This window comes from Pongo abelii, chromosome 23 (assembly GCF_028885655.2).
Source record: "Pongo abelii isolate AG06213 chromosome 23, NHGRI_mPonAbe1-v2.0_pri, whole genome shotgun sequence".
NCBI lineage: Eukaryota > Metazoa > Chordata > Mammalia > Primates > Hominidae > Pongo > Pongo abelii.
Window position 1 is genome coordinate 26850403 of NC_085929.1, and position 16098 is coordinate 26866500.

Sequence of the window (16098 nt, forward strand, 5' to 3'; positions counted from 1 at the left end):
AAACTGGAGCCTTGATGAATGCAGTGTCATTTCTACAGCTAGAAACAAGCTCCTAAAGGGAATAAAACCTCCCACTGAGCTAAGCACATGGAAAAAAATCCCTCTGACTACAAATCTATAAGCACCAAAACCCAGACATTGTTCTGAACCTTTTTTTTTTTTTTTTTTGAGATGAAGTCTCACTCCGTCACCCAGACTGGAGTGCAGTAGTGCGATCTTGGCTTGCTGCAACCTCCGCCTCCCAGGTTTAAGAGATTCTCCTGCCTCAGCCTCCTAAGTAGCTGGGACTACAGGCAGGTGCCACCATGCCTGGCTAATTTTTTTTGCTTTTTTTTTTTTTAGTAGACATGGGGTTTTGCCATGTTGGCCAGGATGGTCTGGAACTCCTGACCTCAGGTGATAAACCTGCCTCAGCCTCCCAAAGTGCTGGGATTATAGGCATGAGCTACTGGGCACAGCTTGCTCTGAATTTTTTTTTTTCTTTTTTTTTTTGAGACAGTTTCACTATTGTTGCCCAGGCTGGAGTGCAGTGTTATGATCTCAGCTAACCACAACCTCCGCCTCCCAGGTTCAAGTGATTCTCCTGCCTCAGACTCCCGAGTAGCTGGGATTACAGGCACCCGCCACCATGCCCGGCTAATTTTGTATTTTCAGTAGAGTCGAGGGTTTCTTCATGTTGGTCAGGCTGGTCTCGAACTCCCGACCTCAGGTGATCTGCCCATCTAGGCCTCCTAAAGTGCTGGGATTACAAGCGTGAGCCACCGCGCCCAGCCTGAATTTTTTTTTCCTTTAAGTGAACACCAGCCAGCACAGTGGCTCACACCTATAATCCCAGCATTTTGGGAAGTCAAGGTAGGAGGATCGTTTGAGGCCAGGAGTTCAAGACCAGTCTAGGCAACATAGCAAGATCCCATCTCTACAAATAATAAGAATAACAAAATGGCCAGGCATGGTTGCTCACACATATAATCCCAGCACTTTGGGAAGCCAAGGTGGGTGGACTGCTTGAGCCCAGGGGTTTCAGACTAGCCTGGACAACATGGCAAAACCCCATCTCTACCAAAAAATGCAAAAATTAGCTGTGTATGGTAGTGTTCACCCATAGTCTTCAGCTACTTGGGGGGCTGAGGTGGGAGAATTGTTTGAACCTGGGAGGCGGAGGTTGCAATAAGCCAAGATTGCACCACTGCACTCCAGCCTGGGCAACAGGGTGAGACTCCATCTCAAAAAAAAATAAAATAAAATAATTAGCCGGGCATGGTGGCACACACCTGTAGTCCCAGCTACCCAAGAGGCTGAGGCAGGATGATCCTTTGAGCCCAGGAATTCAAGGTTATAATGAGTTATGATCATGCCACTGCACTCCAGCCTGGGCAACAGAGCAAGACCTTGTCTCTTAAAGAAAAGAGGCCAGGCATGGTGGCTCATGTCTGTAATCCCAGCACTTTGGGAGGCTGAGGCCGGCAGATCATATGAGGTCAGGAGTTCGAGGCCAGCCTGGCCAACATGGTGAAACCTCGTCTCTACTAAAAATACAAAAATTAGGTCGAGTACGATGGCTCACACCCGTAATCCCTCATTTTGGGAGGCTGAGGTTGGGGGATCACAAGGTCAGGAGTTTGAGACCAGCCTGAACAACATGGTAAAACCCTGTCTCTACTAAAAATACAAAAAACTTAGCCAGGCATGATGGCGTGTGCCTGTAGTCCCAACTACTCGGGAGGCTAAGGCAGGAGAACTGCTTGAACTCAGGAGGCAGAGGTTGCAGTAAGCCGAGATCGCGCCACTGCACTCCAGCCTGGGCAACAGAGTGAGAGTCCATCTCAAAGAAAATAAAAAAGAGAAAGAAAAGAAAAGTAATTCTAACAAGAACAGAAAACAGAGAGATGCTGGGAAAGGGGTAGCCATGGCTTGAGAGGAAGTGGTCAATTATGAGGCCATTCTGCACTGTTTACAATTCACAGTCCTGAGATGGGCAAGTGGGGCATATTAGCCCCATTTCACAGATGGTAAGGCCAAGGCTCAGAGATGTCCAAGTCAAAGAACTTGTATAGAGCACGCCCAGGACTAGAACCTGCACTGAAATTGCTCTTTTTTGACTATCTCAGCCACCCAAAGCAGTGAGTTAATGCTCCCATTAGAAACGGACAGAGCAGGTGTTCCTGTTTACTCTGTGGGATCCCAGGAGTGCTTAGCTTGCTCTGGAATAGTATTGACCAATATTTACATCAACAAAAACACGAACATATTCAGTATTTTCCCTAGTCCTGCACAGCTAGTCATTATGTGCCTGTGTTGTGCAAGGAATATTTCTAGGCTCCTACTGCTCAGGCAAAACAAAACCTGGCAGATGGAGCTGGACATCTGAGGAAAGTTACATAAACCTGCCTTAAATCTACCAAATTCCAGTATAACTGGTCTATCAAAGTAAATAATTGTAACAGAAATGCAAACTTTCCAAGCTTGCATAAGGCAACCGTTAGCAATGACACTAAAATCATGACTTTTTTTTCCCCCCTGAGACAGGGCCTTGCTTTGTTGCCCAGGCTGGAGTGTAGTGGCATGATCACGGCTCACTGCAGTCTCAACCTCCAGAGCTCAAGCGATCCTCCCACCTCAGCCTTCTGAGAAGCTGCAACTACAGGCATGTGCCAATGTGCCCAGTTAATCATTTTATTTTTTGTAGAGACAGGGTCTCACTGTTGGGCAGACTGGTCTCAAATTTCTAGGCTCAAGTGATCCTCCTGCCTCAGCCTTCCTAAGTGCTGGGATTATAGGCATGAGCCACTGTGCCTGGCCACTGAATCATGACTTAAATGTAATTCAATATACTGAAAATCTAAACATAAGCCTCATGGCCTTCTAATGCAATTCTCTCATTTCAACTAACATTTAGCTAAGGGGGCAGGACCCATGCCAAGACATCATCCCTTCCATAGGTCAGCAGTATGGTAGCTATCTTACATTTAGTTATCATCATAACTAATTACACCTGGGCTAGGCATGGTGGCTCACGCCTGTAATCCCAGCACTCTGGGAGGCCAAGGCAGGTGGATCACCTGAGGTCAGAAGTTCGAGACCATCCTGGCCAACATGGTGAAACCCCGTCTCTACTAAACCCCGTCTCTACTAAAAATACAAAATTTCACATGGTGAAACCCCATCTCTACTAAAAATACAAAAATTAGCCAGGCATGGTGGCGGGCACCTGTAGTCCCAGCTACTTGGGAGGCTGAGGCAGGAGAATTGAGTGAACCTGGGAGGCAGACGTTGCAGTGAGCCGAGATCACACCATTGCACTCCAGCCTGGGTGACAAAAGTGAAACTCCATCTCAAAAAATAAATAAATAAATAATACACTTAGCTATGATCATAACTTTATGAAGTCATCTCATCATCCGCTGGACAAATCAGGGCACTGAGACTCAAAGGCACAACACTAAGGAGTCAAAGGCAGAAATCTACATCTGAACTCTTACTCTATCACAGCACACTGCTTCTCAGAGGTTACAGCACACTCCTTCTCGGGCGGTCATTCTAAGAGGACATGACAAAGAAAACACTCAACAGAGGCTTAGAGGAACGCACTGCCCACAACCTCCACAGTAAGCATGGGGGAAGCATGGCCAAAGCTCCAACTCAGCAGGCCTTGACCCCAGCTTCTGGCTGCCGGGCCTCATTCCTGGAAGGTGTTTCCGTGTCCATCTGTACATGGGTGTGCCTGGCATTCCTGACCTCCATTACAAACTCCAGAGTCCAGCACCCCTCTACCAGACTGACAGCTCCTTGAGGGCTGGGACACCGACCTCTTCAAGTCTGTCCACAACAGACTCAACCACACAAAGCCTGACACAGGACAAATGGGCACGACGGGAACTGCCTGTGTAAAACTCGTGGAGAATCCTTCAGGAAGCTTAGGTTTTCTTATGCTGACTGTTCTTTTTTTTTTTTCTTTTGAGACAGAGTCTTGCTCTGTCGCCCAGGCTGGAGTGCAGTGGCGCAATCCCGGCTCACTATAAGCTCCGCCTCCCGGCTTCACGCCATTCTCCTGCCTCAGCCTCCTGAGTAGCTGGGACTACAGGTGCCCGCCACCATGCCCAGCTAATTTTTTTTGTATTTTTAGTAGAAACAGGGTTTCACTGTGTTAGCCAGGATGGTCTCGATCTCTTGACCTCGTGATCCTCCCGCCTCAGCCTCCCAAAGTGCTGGGATTACAGGCCTGAGCCACCGTGCCCGGCCGCTGACTGTTCTTAATGAGAGGCATGCTGGTGTGAAACACTTTTTTTTACAAGCCATCTCAGATGGGTTCAGAGGCTATTCAACCTCTGAGTTACACCCTCTCCCTCACCGTGAGTCAGGTGGGTCCCCTCTCAGAAAGATGGAGCACCACATGAGCCCTGACATTAGCCCATGAGCCCTTTGACATTAGCACCTGCTTTGGTTGCAGATGTGCCTGCTGGGCTAAGGGCTGTCAAAAGAGAATGTTCCCCGCTCTGCCTACCTATGCTAGGAAAGTGGGGACAAAATCTGACAAGAAAATGAAATACAGAAAACTATAATCAACACAGCCCTGGAAGTGTTAACAACCAAAACAAACAAAACCCAAACAGCCACCGAATTCTGAAATGAACCCTCTTCCTCTCCATCTTGTCCCTTCCTCAAGACCAAAAGCAACCATCTAAAAAGCAAGAGCAAGGCCCAGAGAGCAGGGGACCTTGACACTGGGCCTGGCTCCACCACTGACTTCAGCCTCCTCATCTGTAAACAGAGGCCACTGGTGTCTGCTTTCCAAGATCCCTCACACAGCTCTGGAATTCTAGAGTATGTGTGCAGCAAGGGTCAGAAGGAGAAACTACACAGCCACCAGAAGCAACTTTCTTAACTTTCTGCTTCAAGGTTGAAAGAGAAGACAAGGGCTGGGCGCGGCAGCTCACGCCTGTAATCCCAGCTATTTGGGAAGCTGAGGCAGGCGGATCACCTGAGGTTAGGAGTTCACGACCAGCCTGGCCAACATGGCGAAACCCCATCTCTACTAAAAAATACAAAAATTAGGCCAGGCACGGTGGCTCACGCCTGTAATACCAGCACTTCAGGAGGCCAAGGTGGGTGGATCATGAAGTCAGGAGATCGAGACCATCCTGGCTAACATGGTGAAACCCCGTTTCTACTAAAAATACAAAAGATTAGCTGGGTGTAGTGGCGAGCGCCTGTAGTCCCAGCTACTCGAGAGGGTGAAGCAGAAGAATGGCGTGAACCCAGGAGGCGGAGCTTGCAGTGAGCCAAGATTGCGCCACTGCACTCCAGCCTGGGCAGCACAGCGAGACTCCATCTCAAAAAAAAAAAAAATTAGCCAGGCATGGTGGCACATGCCTGTAATTACAGCTACTCAGGAGACTGAGGCAGGGAGAATTGCTCGAACCCAGAGGTGAAGGTTGCAGTGAGCCAAGATAGTGCCACTGCACTCCAGCTTGGGCGACAGCGAGACTGCGTCTCAAAAAAAAAAAAAAAAAATGGAAAGAGAAGACAAGAAGCAAGAATATTACATCTGAGACCTCAACTTCTCAATCAAGAGTTGCTTTTGGCCAGGCGCAGTGGCTCACATCTGTAATGCCAGAATTTTGGGAGGCCAAGGTGGGCGGATCACAAGGTCAGGAGTTTGAGACCAGCCTAACCAACATGGTGAAACCCCATCTCTACTAAAAATACAAAAATTGGGGGCCGGGCGCAGTGGCTCACGCCTGTAATCCCAGCACTTTGGGAGACCGAGGAGGGAGGATCATAAAGTCAGGAGATCGAGACCATCCTGACTAACATGGTGAAACCCTGTCTCTACTAAAAATACAAAAAAATTAGCCAGGCGTGGTGGCGGGCACCTGTAGTCCTGGCTACTCGGGAGGCTGAGACAGGAGAACGGCGTGAACCTGGGAGGCGGAGCATACAGTGAGCCGAGATCACACCACTGCACTCCAGCATGGGCGCCAGAGCAAGATTCCGTCTCAAAAAAAAAAAAAAATACAAAAACGCAAAAATTAGCCAGGCGTGGTGGCGTGCGCCTGTAATCCCAGCTATTCAGGAGGCTGAGGCAGAAGAATTGCTTGAACCCGGGAGGCGGAGGTTGCAGTGAACCAAGATCACACCACTGTACTTCAGCCTGGGTGAAAGAGCGAGACTCTGCCTCAAAAAAAAAAAAAAAGTTGCTTTCAAACCTCCACCCCTGCCCCAGTTCAGCACCTATGGGAGCCTTCCATAGCACCTATGCTCATCTTTGGACACGGTGACTGTCACACTACACTGGATGTTTACAATATGCAAGGTAAATTTCTGAGATATTAGGAAGACAAATTTTTGAGTTCAAGAGCTATTCAATTTTAAGCTGGGCACAGTGGCTCATGCCTGTAATCCTTTGGGAGGCTAAGGTGGGTGGATCGCCTGAGGGCAGGAGTTCGAGATCAGCGAAACCCCGTCTCTATTAAAAATACAAAATCAGCCGGGTATGGTGGCACATGCCTGTAGTTCCAGCTACTCGGGACGCTGAGGCAGGAGGAATGGCTTGAACATGGGAGGCAGAGGTTGCAGTGAGCTGAGATGGCGCCACTGCACTCCAGCCTGGGTGATAGAGTGAGACTCCGTCTCCAAAAAAAAAAAAAAAAAAAAGCTATTCAACTTTGTTGGGAAAAGTAAACTTTTCTCTTTTTTTGAGAGTCTCACTCTATCACCCAGGCTGGAGAGCAGTGGCGCCATCTCAGCTCACTGCAACCTCTGCCTTCTGGATTCAAGTGATTCTCCTGCCTCAGCCTCCAGAGTAGCTGCCGGGATTACAGGCATGCACCACCACACTCGGCTGATTTTTGTTTTTGTTTTTTTTTTTTTTAAGTAGAGATGGGGTTTCGCCATGTTTCCCATGGCTGGTCTCCTCAAGTGATCCACCCGCCTTGACCTCTCAGAGTGCTGGGATTCGGGCGTGAGCCATCACGCCCAGCCAAGTAAACATTTTTCTTTTTTCTTTTCATTTTTTTTTTTTTTTTTGGGATGGAGTCTTACCCTGTTGCCCAGGCCAGAGTGCAGTGGCATGATCTTGGCTCACTGCAACCTCTGCCTCCCGGGTTCAAGCGATTCTCCTGCCTCAGCCTCCCACGTAGCTGGGATTACAGGCACGTGCCACCACACCCAGCTAATTTTTCTGTGATTCTAGTAGAGATGGGGTTTCACCATGTTGACCAGGCTGGTCTCGAACTCCTGACCTCAAGTGATCCACCTGCCTCAGCCTCCCAAAGTGCTGGGATTACAGGTGTGAGCCACTGTGCCAGGCCAACATTTTTTGAGACAGAGTCTCACTCTGTCGCCCAGGCTGGAGTGCAGTGGCACGATCTCAGCTCACTGCAACCTCTGCCTCTCAGGTTCAAGCAATTCTTGTGCCTCCCCCTCCCTAGTAGCTGGGATTACAGGCACGCACCACCAGGCCTGGTTAATTTTTGTATTTTTGGTAGAGATGGGGTTTCACCATGTTGGCCAGGATGGTCTCAATCTCCTGACCTCATGATCCGCCCGCCTTGGCCTCCCAAAGTGCTAGGATTACAGGTGTGAGCCACCACGCCTGGCCCCCAGCCAACATTTTTAAACAAACATTCACACAGCTGTCTCAGTAACTCTTTCTCCAACCTACAGAATAAGAGAGTACCACAGGTAAGAGAATGGGCTCTCAGTGATGAGGGTATGTCCAGGCAGGCTGGCCACAACCTGGCCCAAAAACACCTTTGCAGTACCATCTCCTATCACTCCTCCAAATCCTCCCCTCCTGTCAGGCTGGTCATCTCCCTGCCCTGGAACATGTCTTGGTTATTCCCAATAATAATATCTACAAGTAGCCCACACTTAACTATATGCCAGGCACTCTTCTAAGCAGTTGGTATATATTAACTCATTTAACCTTCACACACAGACGAAGTAACTAAGGCACAGAGAAGTAAAGTAACTTGCCCAGGGTCACTCAGCTAAGACATGGCAGGCCCAGGATTGAAACTCCAGAACCTGAGCTTTTAACTGCTATGCTGTAGTCTTCCTCTAAACAGCTTTGCTCTGAGCAAAAGCCCCTTCCTCCCTTTCTTATATGGGTGGGGGGCTTGGGGAGGTTAGGCTTATTTATGTCCCCCAAGAACAGACATGATGAAGCTCGCCACAGGAGATACATGCAAAGCCCTTCCCGAGTGAGTGGCATGCCACTTCCCCTGGATAGCTGTAGCATCCAGGAGATATGTAGATCTGGCCCCTCAACCTAAAGGCTATGGCGTCTCTGCCACCTGTCCTTAAATCCATCAGCACTGCCCTCAGTGACCCCCCCTATAGAGAGGTAGCTCACCCTCCAAGGCTGGCCTGGCAGAGGGAGGTCTCCTAGCTCTGGAGGAACCAGGTGCGCTAGACATGCCAATCTGGGGCAAAATCAAGCCAATGCCTCAACACTTCTGGAAAGCATCTCAGGGGCTAGCCTAACAAAAACCCAAAGTGGGACAGCACAAGGTCAGATGCAAGCAGCACTGGGGAGTAGGCAGATGGTCTCTGGGGCTCCTCAAGGCATTTCCCATAGGCACTGCCCACAGCCCTCCTGAGGGATGAGAGAGACTCAACCTCACTGGCCACCCGGTCCCTCTTCTTCGACTGCTGAAACCCTACTCGTGCTTAAAGGGCCAGGCCAAGTTCGACCTCCTCCTCAGTGTCAGAGGGGGTCTTTCCCTCTCCTGCAAGCCATTAGTCAGGTGGCAGACATCTAGCACAGAGTGGCCAGCCCAGGATTTATTTGTTCCAGGTACATGCCATTTTTCTCCTCTGTTGAGCTCAAGGGCAGAGGAATTGCCCCTTGAGCTGAGTCTCAAAGGTCAAAAAGTTACCCTGGTACAAAGAAGAGACAGGGATGCCAATCACGAGATCCAGAGTGTGCAAAGCATGCTGTTTTTAGGGGACTCAACGGGCAAGTGGGGCGAGACAAGGCTGGTGAGACAAGACCTTGAAGGAAAAAGCTAAGGAATGTGCACTTGTATTCCAGAGTCCCAGCCTCATCCTCACCCTACTAAATTCTGCTCCAATCTCTGAGAGCAGGGCCTGGTCATGTGCATTTCTCTACTGCACAACACACCACACACTACTCTGATGCACTGCTGGTTAGGAATAGTGTGGGACAGAGAGTGCGCTGACCAGTAAGGAGTTTAGACGAACCATTAAGGAACTCGATGCAGGTGTCTACCACAAACAGGGATGGCCTGAACTGAGGCAGTGGGAGTGGCAGTGGCATTGGGAGTGGGAGTGGGAGGGGGGATGGAGAGAAGACAGGCAGAGAACAGAGACTGAAGGCATAGTTCAGCAGAATCCACCAGGTGACCAGACAAGGAAGGAAGAGCCGAGAAGGGCTCCGCTGGCATTTTTTCCTTGAGCAACTGAGTAAACAAGTGAACCATGAACTAAGGTGGGACAGCAGGAGATGCATGGGGCCAGAGGGAGAGAGTCACAGGAGGAGCTAAGACTTAGATGCCTACAGATCTATGCGCCGTTCCCAAGAAAACTCGGGAAGTGGTTGGAGTCTGGCTCAGGAGGAACGTCTCTGTGGCTCTCTAATGAGCACAGTGTGTGCAGTGTGAAGTGTGTGCAGTGTGAAGCTGCAAAGAAATGTGGCTCTCACATTTACTGCTGTAGCAAAGAATATAGAAATATCTCAAACGTAACAAACGTTCCAATAAAATGAGAATACTTTCAAGTGTCCTCTTACAATAAAATGTTAAAGCAACAGTCTCCTAATTTAGAGTTTTAACAAGATCAGAAAAGGCCCCAGTACCCTGAGACAAGAGTTTTTGTCTCAGGGTTTCCTTTTTTTTTTTGAGACGGAGTCTCGCACTGGAATGCAATGGCACAATCTCGGCTCACTGCAACCTCTGCCTCCCGGGTTCAAGCAATTCTCCTGCCTCAGCCTCCCAAGTAGCTGGGATTACAGGCACCCACCACCACGCCCGGCTAATTTTTTGTATTTTTAGTAGAGACGGGGTTTCACTATGTTGGCCTGGCTGGCCTCGAACTCCTGATCTCATGATCCGCCTGCCTCGGCCTCCCAAAGTGCTGGGATTACAGGTGTAAGCCACCGCGCCTAGCCTGCCTCAGAGTTTTCTAGTAAATACCTTAAAAGGTCCCAAATGTTGCAATAATTGAGTATACTCCTTCCCATCACCTGTCCCAAACATTTACAAAGAATACCATTAAGGGAGGCAGAAACAGTCCCAACTTACTGGAATGCATGAATTTAGAAAAAAAGATGCAACGTTTTTCTCAATTCACAAAGCCTCAGTGGATTCAGGACATTTATACTGGCATAACATCACATATACAACTCCCCTCACCTCCTGAAACATGTGACATACTTATTGCTCTATCTCCTTAATCACCCAACCTCAGAATCTAAACCTACACTCAAAAGCAAACTACCTCACTGCTTAATACAACGAAACCCAAGGAATGAACTTTTAGAGGTTCCTCCTACTATGACTATGGACCGGGAGAAAATATAACAATATGAAGTTCTGAGTGAACATTTTTAAATAGCATTATGCTGGGCGCAGTGGCTCACACCTGTAAACCCAGCACTTTGGGAGGCCTCGGCGGGCAGATCACCTGAGGTTAGGAGTTCGAGACCAGTGTGGCAAACATGGTGAAACCTCCTCTCTACACAAAATTAGCAGGGAGTGGTGGTGCACACCTATAGTACCAGCTACTTGGGAGGCTGAGGCAGGAGAATCGCTTGAACCTGGGAGGCAGAGGTTGTAGTGCACAGAGATCGTGCCATCGCATTCCAGCCTGGGCAACAAGAGCGAAACTCCTTAACTCAACAGTTATGTCATGATAAGTAACAAGACATTACACACACACCCCTCTAAATCCACAGATTTCCCCTCTGAGAAAAGCCCTTCTGGGAAGCTACTCAACAGGAGGGCCCTTAGGGGAAATGTGTGCAGTGTGAAGCTGCAAAGAAATGATCAGATGGCAATCAGTTGCCTAAGCCACACATAAAGGTTTCACTTTTGGCTTTTGTAGCAATTTCCCCATCCTGATTGAAGCAATGGTTACAATCTGGTTGTGGCCAACAATGCTAAATTAGCTGCTTGCAAATTAAAATGTACTTAATGTTTTATTAACACTGTAATCCCTAAAAAGGTTTCTAAAAGAGGTTAATCCTCCTGGCAAGTGCTTTTGAAATAAAAGACTATCATACTCACTTTGCCTAAAATAACTTCTCAGTGTAGTATATGCAAATCACTCTACTTTTAATAATGTGTTTTACACTATCTGCAGACAGTCCATTGTTACAAAGAAATCTTTGCTGCGGAATGTCCTAGAAAACATTTTTAACAGAAATCTAAAGTTCTTTTAAGATGTAATTAATTTGATCATTCAACATTTGCTAGATTGCTATGCCTAAGGCACTGTTCCATGCACTAAGCCCCAATTTTTCACCAACGAAAATCACTTTATTTCCACCCTATGTACCGAAAAGACTCTGTTTATCAACTTGTATCACTAATTTTTCTTCCTTTAAAAAAAAAAAAAACCAGTCTTAAACATTGATTCTCACAGCCAATGATCAGCATTACATAACTGGTGTTCCCCTAGTGAACTGAAAGCCTTTCCATCCTCAACTTAAGAAACAACACACCGCTCCATGCAGCCTTTGAGTAAGAAAGACAGCCTGACAAGAGGCATGGAATTTGGGTCCTGGAGCCAGGAAGAGTCAGCGTCTTCTCTCTCCCCACCATGTTCTACAATTCTACCTTAGGTAACTCCCTTAACCTATTTAACCTCACAATGTCCTCATTTATAAAAAATACAAATGACAATACACTAACTTTCAGTGTTGAAAAGATAACTTACGTAAATAACCTAATATTTAATAAATAGTTAATGTTACAATTTTTTCCCAAGGTCTGTTTTTTTTTTAGAAACAGAGTAATAATTTTAAAACCATAATAAGTCCCCTCTTAGACCACTGAGAGCCTGGAGATTCCAAACTGGGTCAACTGGGATAGGCTAGGGGGCTACCAGGATGAATTAGGTCAAGATCCCTGCCTTTCGGGATCTCAGAACCCAGTATAGGAAAGACAAGTCTGTAACACAAAGAGATTGTGACAAGTGCTCAAAGAGAAATATAAAGAAAGCGCTGTGGTCACACAAAGGAGGAAACAACTCACTCTGAAGGGGGATGTGGGAGCAGGGGCTCACAGAGTAGTTGGCACTGGAGTTGAACCTGGGACTTCTCTGGAAGGGAGAAGTGAGGAGAAGGCAGCTTTTCTTGGGTAGAGCAAACAACACGTGCAAAGGGACACCAGACAGCAAGTAAGAGCAGGAGACTTTGCTTTGGAGAAAGAACCAAGTTCGATCACAACTCACTCTCCCTAGCTAGGTAACCCTGAGCAAGCCAAAGAATCTTTTCTCATCGATAAAATGGAAATCACAATGTCTACTTCACAGGAAGGATTAAACATGGTCATGCATATAAAGCACGAAGTAAAAGCTGGAAAAATAGTAGCTACTGTGATTAGGTGCAAGAATTGTGGGAAACCAAAGGGCAGGAGATGAGGCTCAACAGATTGCTTTCAGCCAGTCTAAGAAAGGTCCTGCATGCCAAGTAAGAGGTTAGGATTAACTGCTGAGGACAATAAGACCATAGAGGTTTTTAACAGGAGTGAAAGAATTGAGTTATCTGCTTTAAAAGAACTCTGGTGTCCGTCAGGGGTAGTCTGGGGAGGAGAGCACTTGGGAGGGCACCTGAGAGATGAGGATACAGATTCAGAGTAATTTCAGTAACATTAGAAAGCAAGGCATGCACTCCAGAAATCTTTTTTTTTTTTTTTTTTTTGAGATGGAGTCTCACTCTGTCGCCCTGGCTGGAGTGCAGTGGTGCAAACTTGGCTCACTGCAACCTCCACCTCCCGGGTTCAAGCGACTCTTCCACCTCAGCCTCCCGGGTAGCTGAGATTACAGGCGAATGCAACCACGCCCAGCTAATTTTTATATTTTTAGTAGAGACAGGGTTTCACCATGTTGGCCAGGCTGGTCTTGAACTCCTGACCTCAAGTGATGCGCCCGCCTCGGTCTCCCAGGAGTGCTGGGATTACAGGCGTGAGCCATCGCGCCCGGCCTGCACTCCCGAAATCTTTCTAAGTTTAAATCCACAAGGGTTAATGGACGACTGCACCTGGGAGTAGGGTAGGAAAGAAAACCATTAACCGACCCCTTATCTGGTGAATGGTGGTGTGACTAGCTTAAGAGATGAGGAGAGGTCTGAAGTCCTCTGACTGTTCTTTTGTGCCCACTTCCACTCCAGTTTTATAAAGTTAATGTCCTCTCTAGCCCTTAGGGAACAAAAGAAAGAAAACGTTCCCAGGGAGGGAGGGAAGGCTCAGAGACTGTGGCTCCAAGTTCAATGCCTAGCTCTACCAAGCACTGCTCTGCCCAGAACGAACCCCAGCTCTTTATCTCCCCTCAGGAAACCGGCTCCCGGGCCTTTTTTAAATTTCCGGCCCGTTGCAGGCCGGCAGCACTACCCAGCCGCCGACTCACAGATGCTAGCGGGGTGGGCTACGGAGGACCTTGGCAAATCCACTGGCAAAAGAACTAAGCCAATTTAGCATGTGTTCCTCACCAAAAGGTGCCAATTAGCGAGAAAGCACCCTGCTGCATTCAAGATCCAAAGTACCAAGTTATTATTATAAACTTTGGCCCGTTTTGATTCGAACGACTGAAATCAACCGTTCTCCCCGCCAAGAAATGGCACTTCGCTTTATCAGGGAAGGGAGATCGGGATGACTGCGTGGAGGAGAGGGAAGCAGAACCGCGCCGCGATCGGGGCCGACCTCAGGCCTTCCTGGAGTTGGAACTTACCCGCTGTGTGACTCTGCAGTCACAAGGCGACAGTTTGCTAGGACCCAGCGCAATTCCAAACGACCCACCAACAAACTGACCTAACTTTGGCCGCCTGGCCTCCTCCTCTCTTTCCTAACCCGAACCTCCCAGACTCCCGAGCTGTGGCCGGGCCAAGCGGAGCTGCAAGCCCAGCGCACTGCGGCCCAGGGTGGGGCGGTTCCGCGGCGCGGGCTCCGGGCAGGGGCTCCGGCGCTCGGGCCTTCCCCGAAGGCGCCCGGTTTGGAGCCTCCCAACCGGGCTCTCACATTAACGACGCCCTCGGATCGGACCGCGGCCTCCGCGACAGGGGGACGCGGCCAAGCTCCGGGCGGAGAGTGGCGTGAACGCCCCGGGCCGGGCTGAGGGGCCGACAGCGGCTCCCAGCGCGGCCTTGCGCTCCCGCCCAGGCTGCGGCCTAGGCCAGCCCCGTTAGCGCCTTGAGCCTGCGCGCGGCCCAGGGAACCGACGAGGCCATGTAGGGCAGGAAGCCAGACGGCAGCGCCCTGAGAAGCCGCCGCCTGCCTCGGGGATCCGGAGCCTGGGACGCCGCCCCACGCCCGGCCGCTGCCAGAGAATGGCTTTTACCTTCATCAGCCTCCTGCTGGCCGCCATCTTGGATTTGGTGCTGCTCCTTCCCCAGAATGCATTGCGGCCGGCCGGGCGGCTGGAGCCCCCGCACTTCCTGGAGCGGGGGAGGGGCCGCGGGGCGGGGCACAGGAGCAGAGCGGAGCACCTACTGTGTGCTTCCCACCGTGCTGGGGGGGCGCGTGGAGGAATACGAGTGAACCGCACAGACTGGGCCGCCGCAGCGTTTACGGATCATCCAATCAGATGGCAGTTACAACCAGTGCCTGGCACATAGTAGGAGCATAATAAATATTGATTGCATAAAATAGTTGGCCGGGCGCGGGGGCTCACGCCTGTAATCCCAGCACTTTGGGAAACCGAGGCGGGTGGATCACGAGGTCAGGAGTTCGAGACCAGCCTGGCCAACGTGGTGAAACCTGGTCTCTACTAAAAATACAAAAAATTAGCCAGGCGTGATGGCGGGCGCCTGTAATCTCTGCTACTCAGGAGGCTGAGGCAGGAGAATCGCTTGAACCCGGGAGGCAGAGGTTGCAGTGAGCCAAGATCTTGCCACTACGCTCCAGCCTGGGTGACAGAGGAAGACTCCGTCTTGGGGGAAAAAAAAAAAGTTGAATAACCAAGGTTATTTCAGGCACTACAGGCACTGCCAAGCTCTGTGAAGAAAACTCGGTGATAGGAAAGTGACAGTGGGGACATACTTTGAGAGGTCAAGGAAGCCAAATAGAGGAAATGGCCCTATTAAGTGCCAGACCTCTCTCTAGTGCTTTATTTTCTTTAATCCTTGGAACCATCCTCTGGGATACATTAGCATTAACATCCTCATTTCACAATAAACAGAAGCATAGAAGAAGCCAGTGACTTGCCCAAGGTCACACGGTCAGCTAGGAGCAGAGTCAGGCTCCTGTCACAGGTGGGCTGCTGGCTCCAAAGCCAATGCTGGGACCTGGAAAATGGGAAGGAACAGCTGGGAGGACTGGAGGAGAACGTTTCGAGCAGAGGAAGCAGCACTGGCAAAGACCATGAGGCTGTCTCAGTGTCCAGAATGGAGTAAAAGGATTATAGGGTGGGAGGGAGGCAGGGGACAGACCATGGAGGGTCTTGTAGAAAGGGGAAGAGTTGGTTTCTATTCCATGTTCTGTGAGAGGTCTTTGATAGATATGAGTATCGACCCCATGGTCAGATGATTTTTTTTTTTTTTGAGACAGAGTCTTGATCTGTCACCCACGCTGAAGTACAGTGGCACAATAACAGCTCACTGCTGCCTCGACCTCCTAGGCTCAAGGGATCCTCCTGCTTCGCCTCCCAATTAACTGGGACTACAGGCACATTCCACCACACCCTGCTAAGTTTTTTTTTATTTTTTGTAGAAATGAAGTCTCACTGTCTTGCCCAGGCTGGTCTCAAACTCCTAGCAGTCCTCCCGCCTCAACCTCCCAAAGTGGTGGGATTACAGGCATGAGCGACCACACCTGGGCTGAGATGCGTGTTTTAAAGAGTAATTTGGGGTTCAGCGCAGTGGCTAATGCCTGTAATCCCAGCACTTTGGGAGGCTGAGACGGGTGGATCACTTGAGGTCAG

The 16098-nt window shown here is 49.3% G+C and overlaps 1 protein-coding gene across 1 annotated transcript in view; it reads right to left on the reverse strand.

Moving 5' to 3' along the window:
* The window catches only part of UBE2L3 (ubiquitin conjugating enzyme E2 L3), a gene marked incomplete at its 5' end in the record, with an annotated part of 55471 nt that extends 40894 nt beyond the window's left edge, over positions 1 to 14577 (reverse strand). The window contains 1 exon segment of the mRNA NM_001134142.1: positions 14518 to 14577. Within this exon segment, the coding sequence (NP_001127614.1) occupies positions 14518 to 14544 (27 nt within the window).
* Positions 14578 to 16098: the final 1521 nt, after the last annotated feature.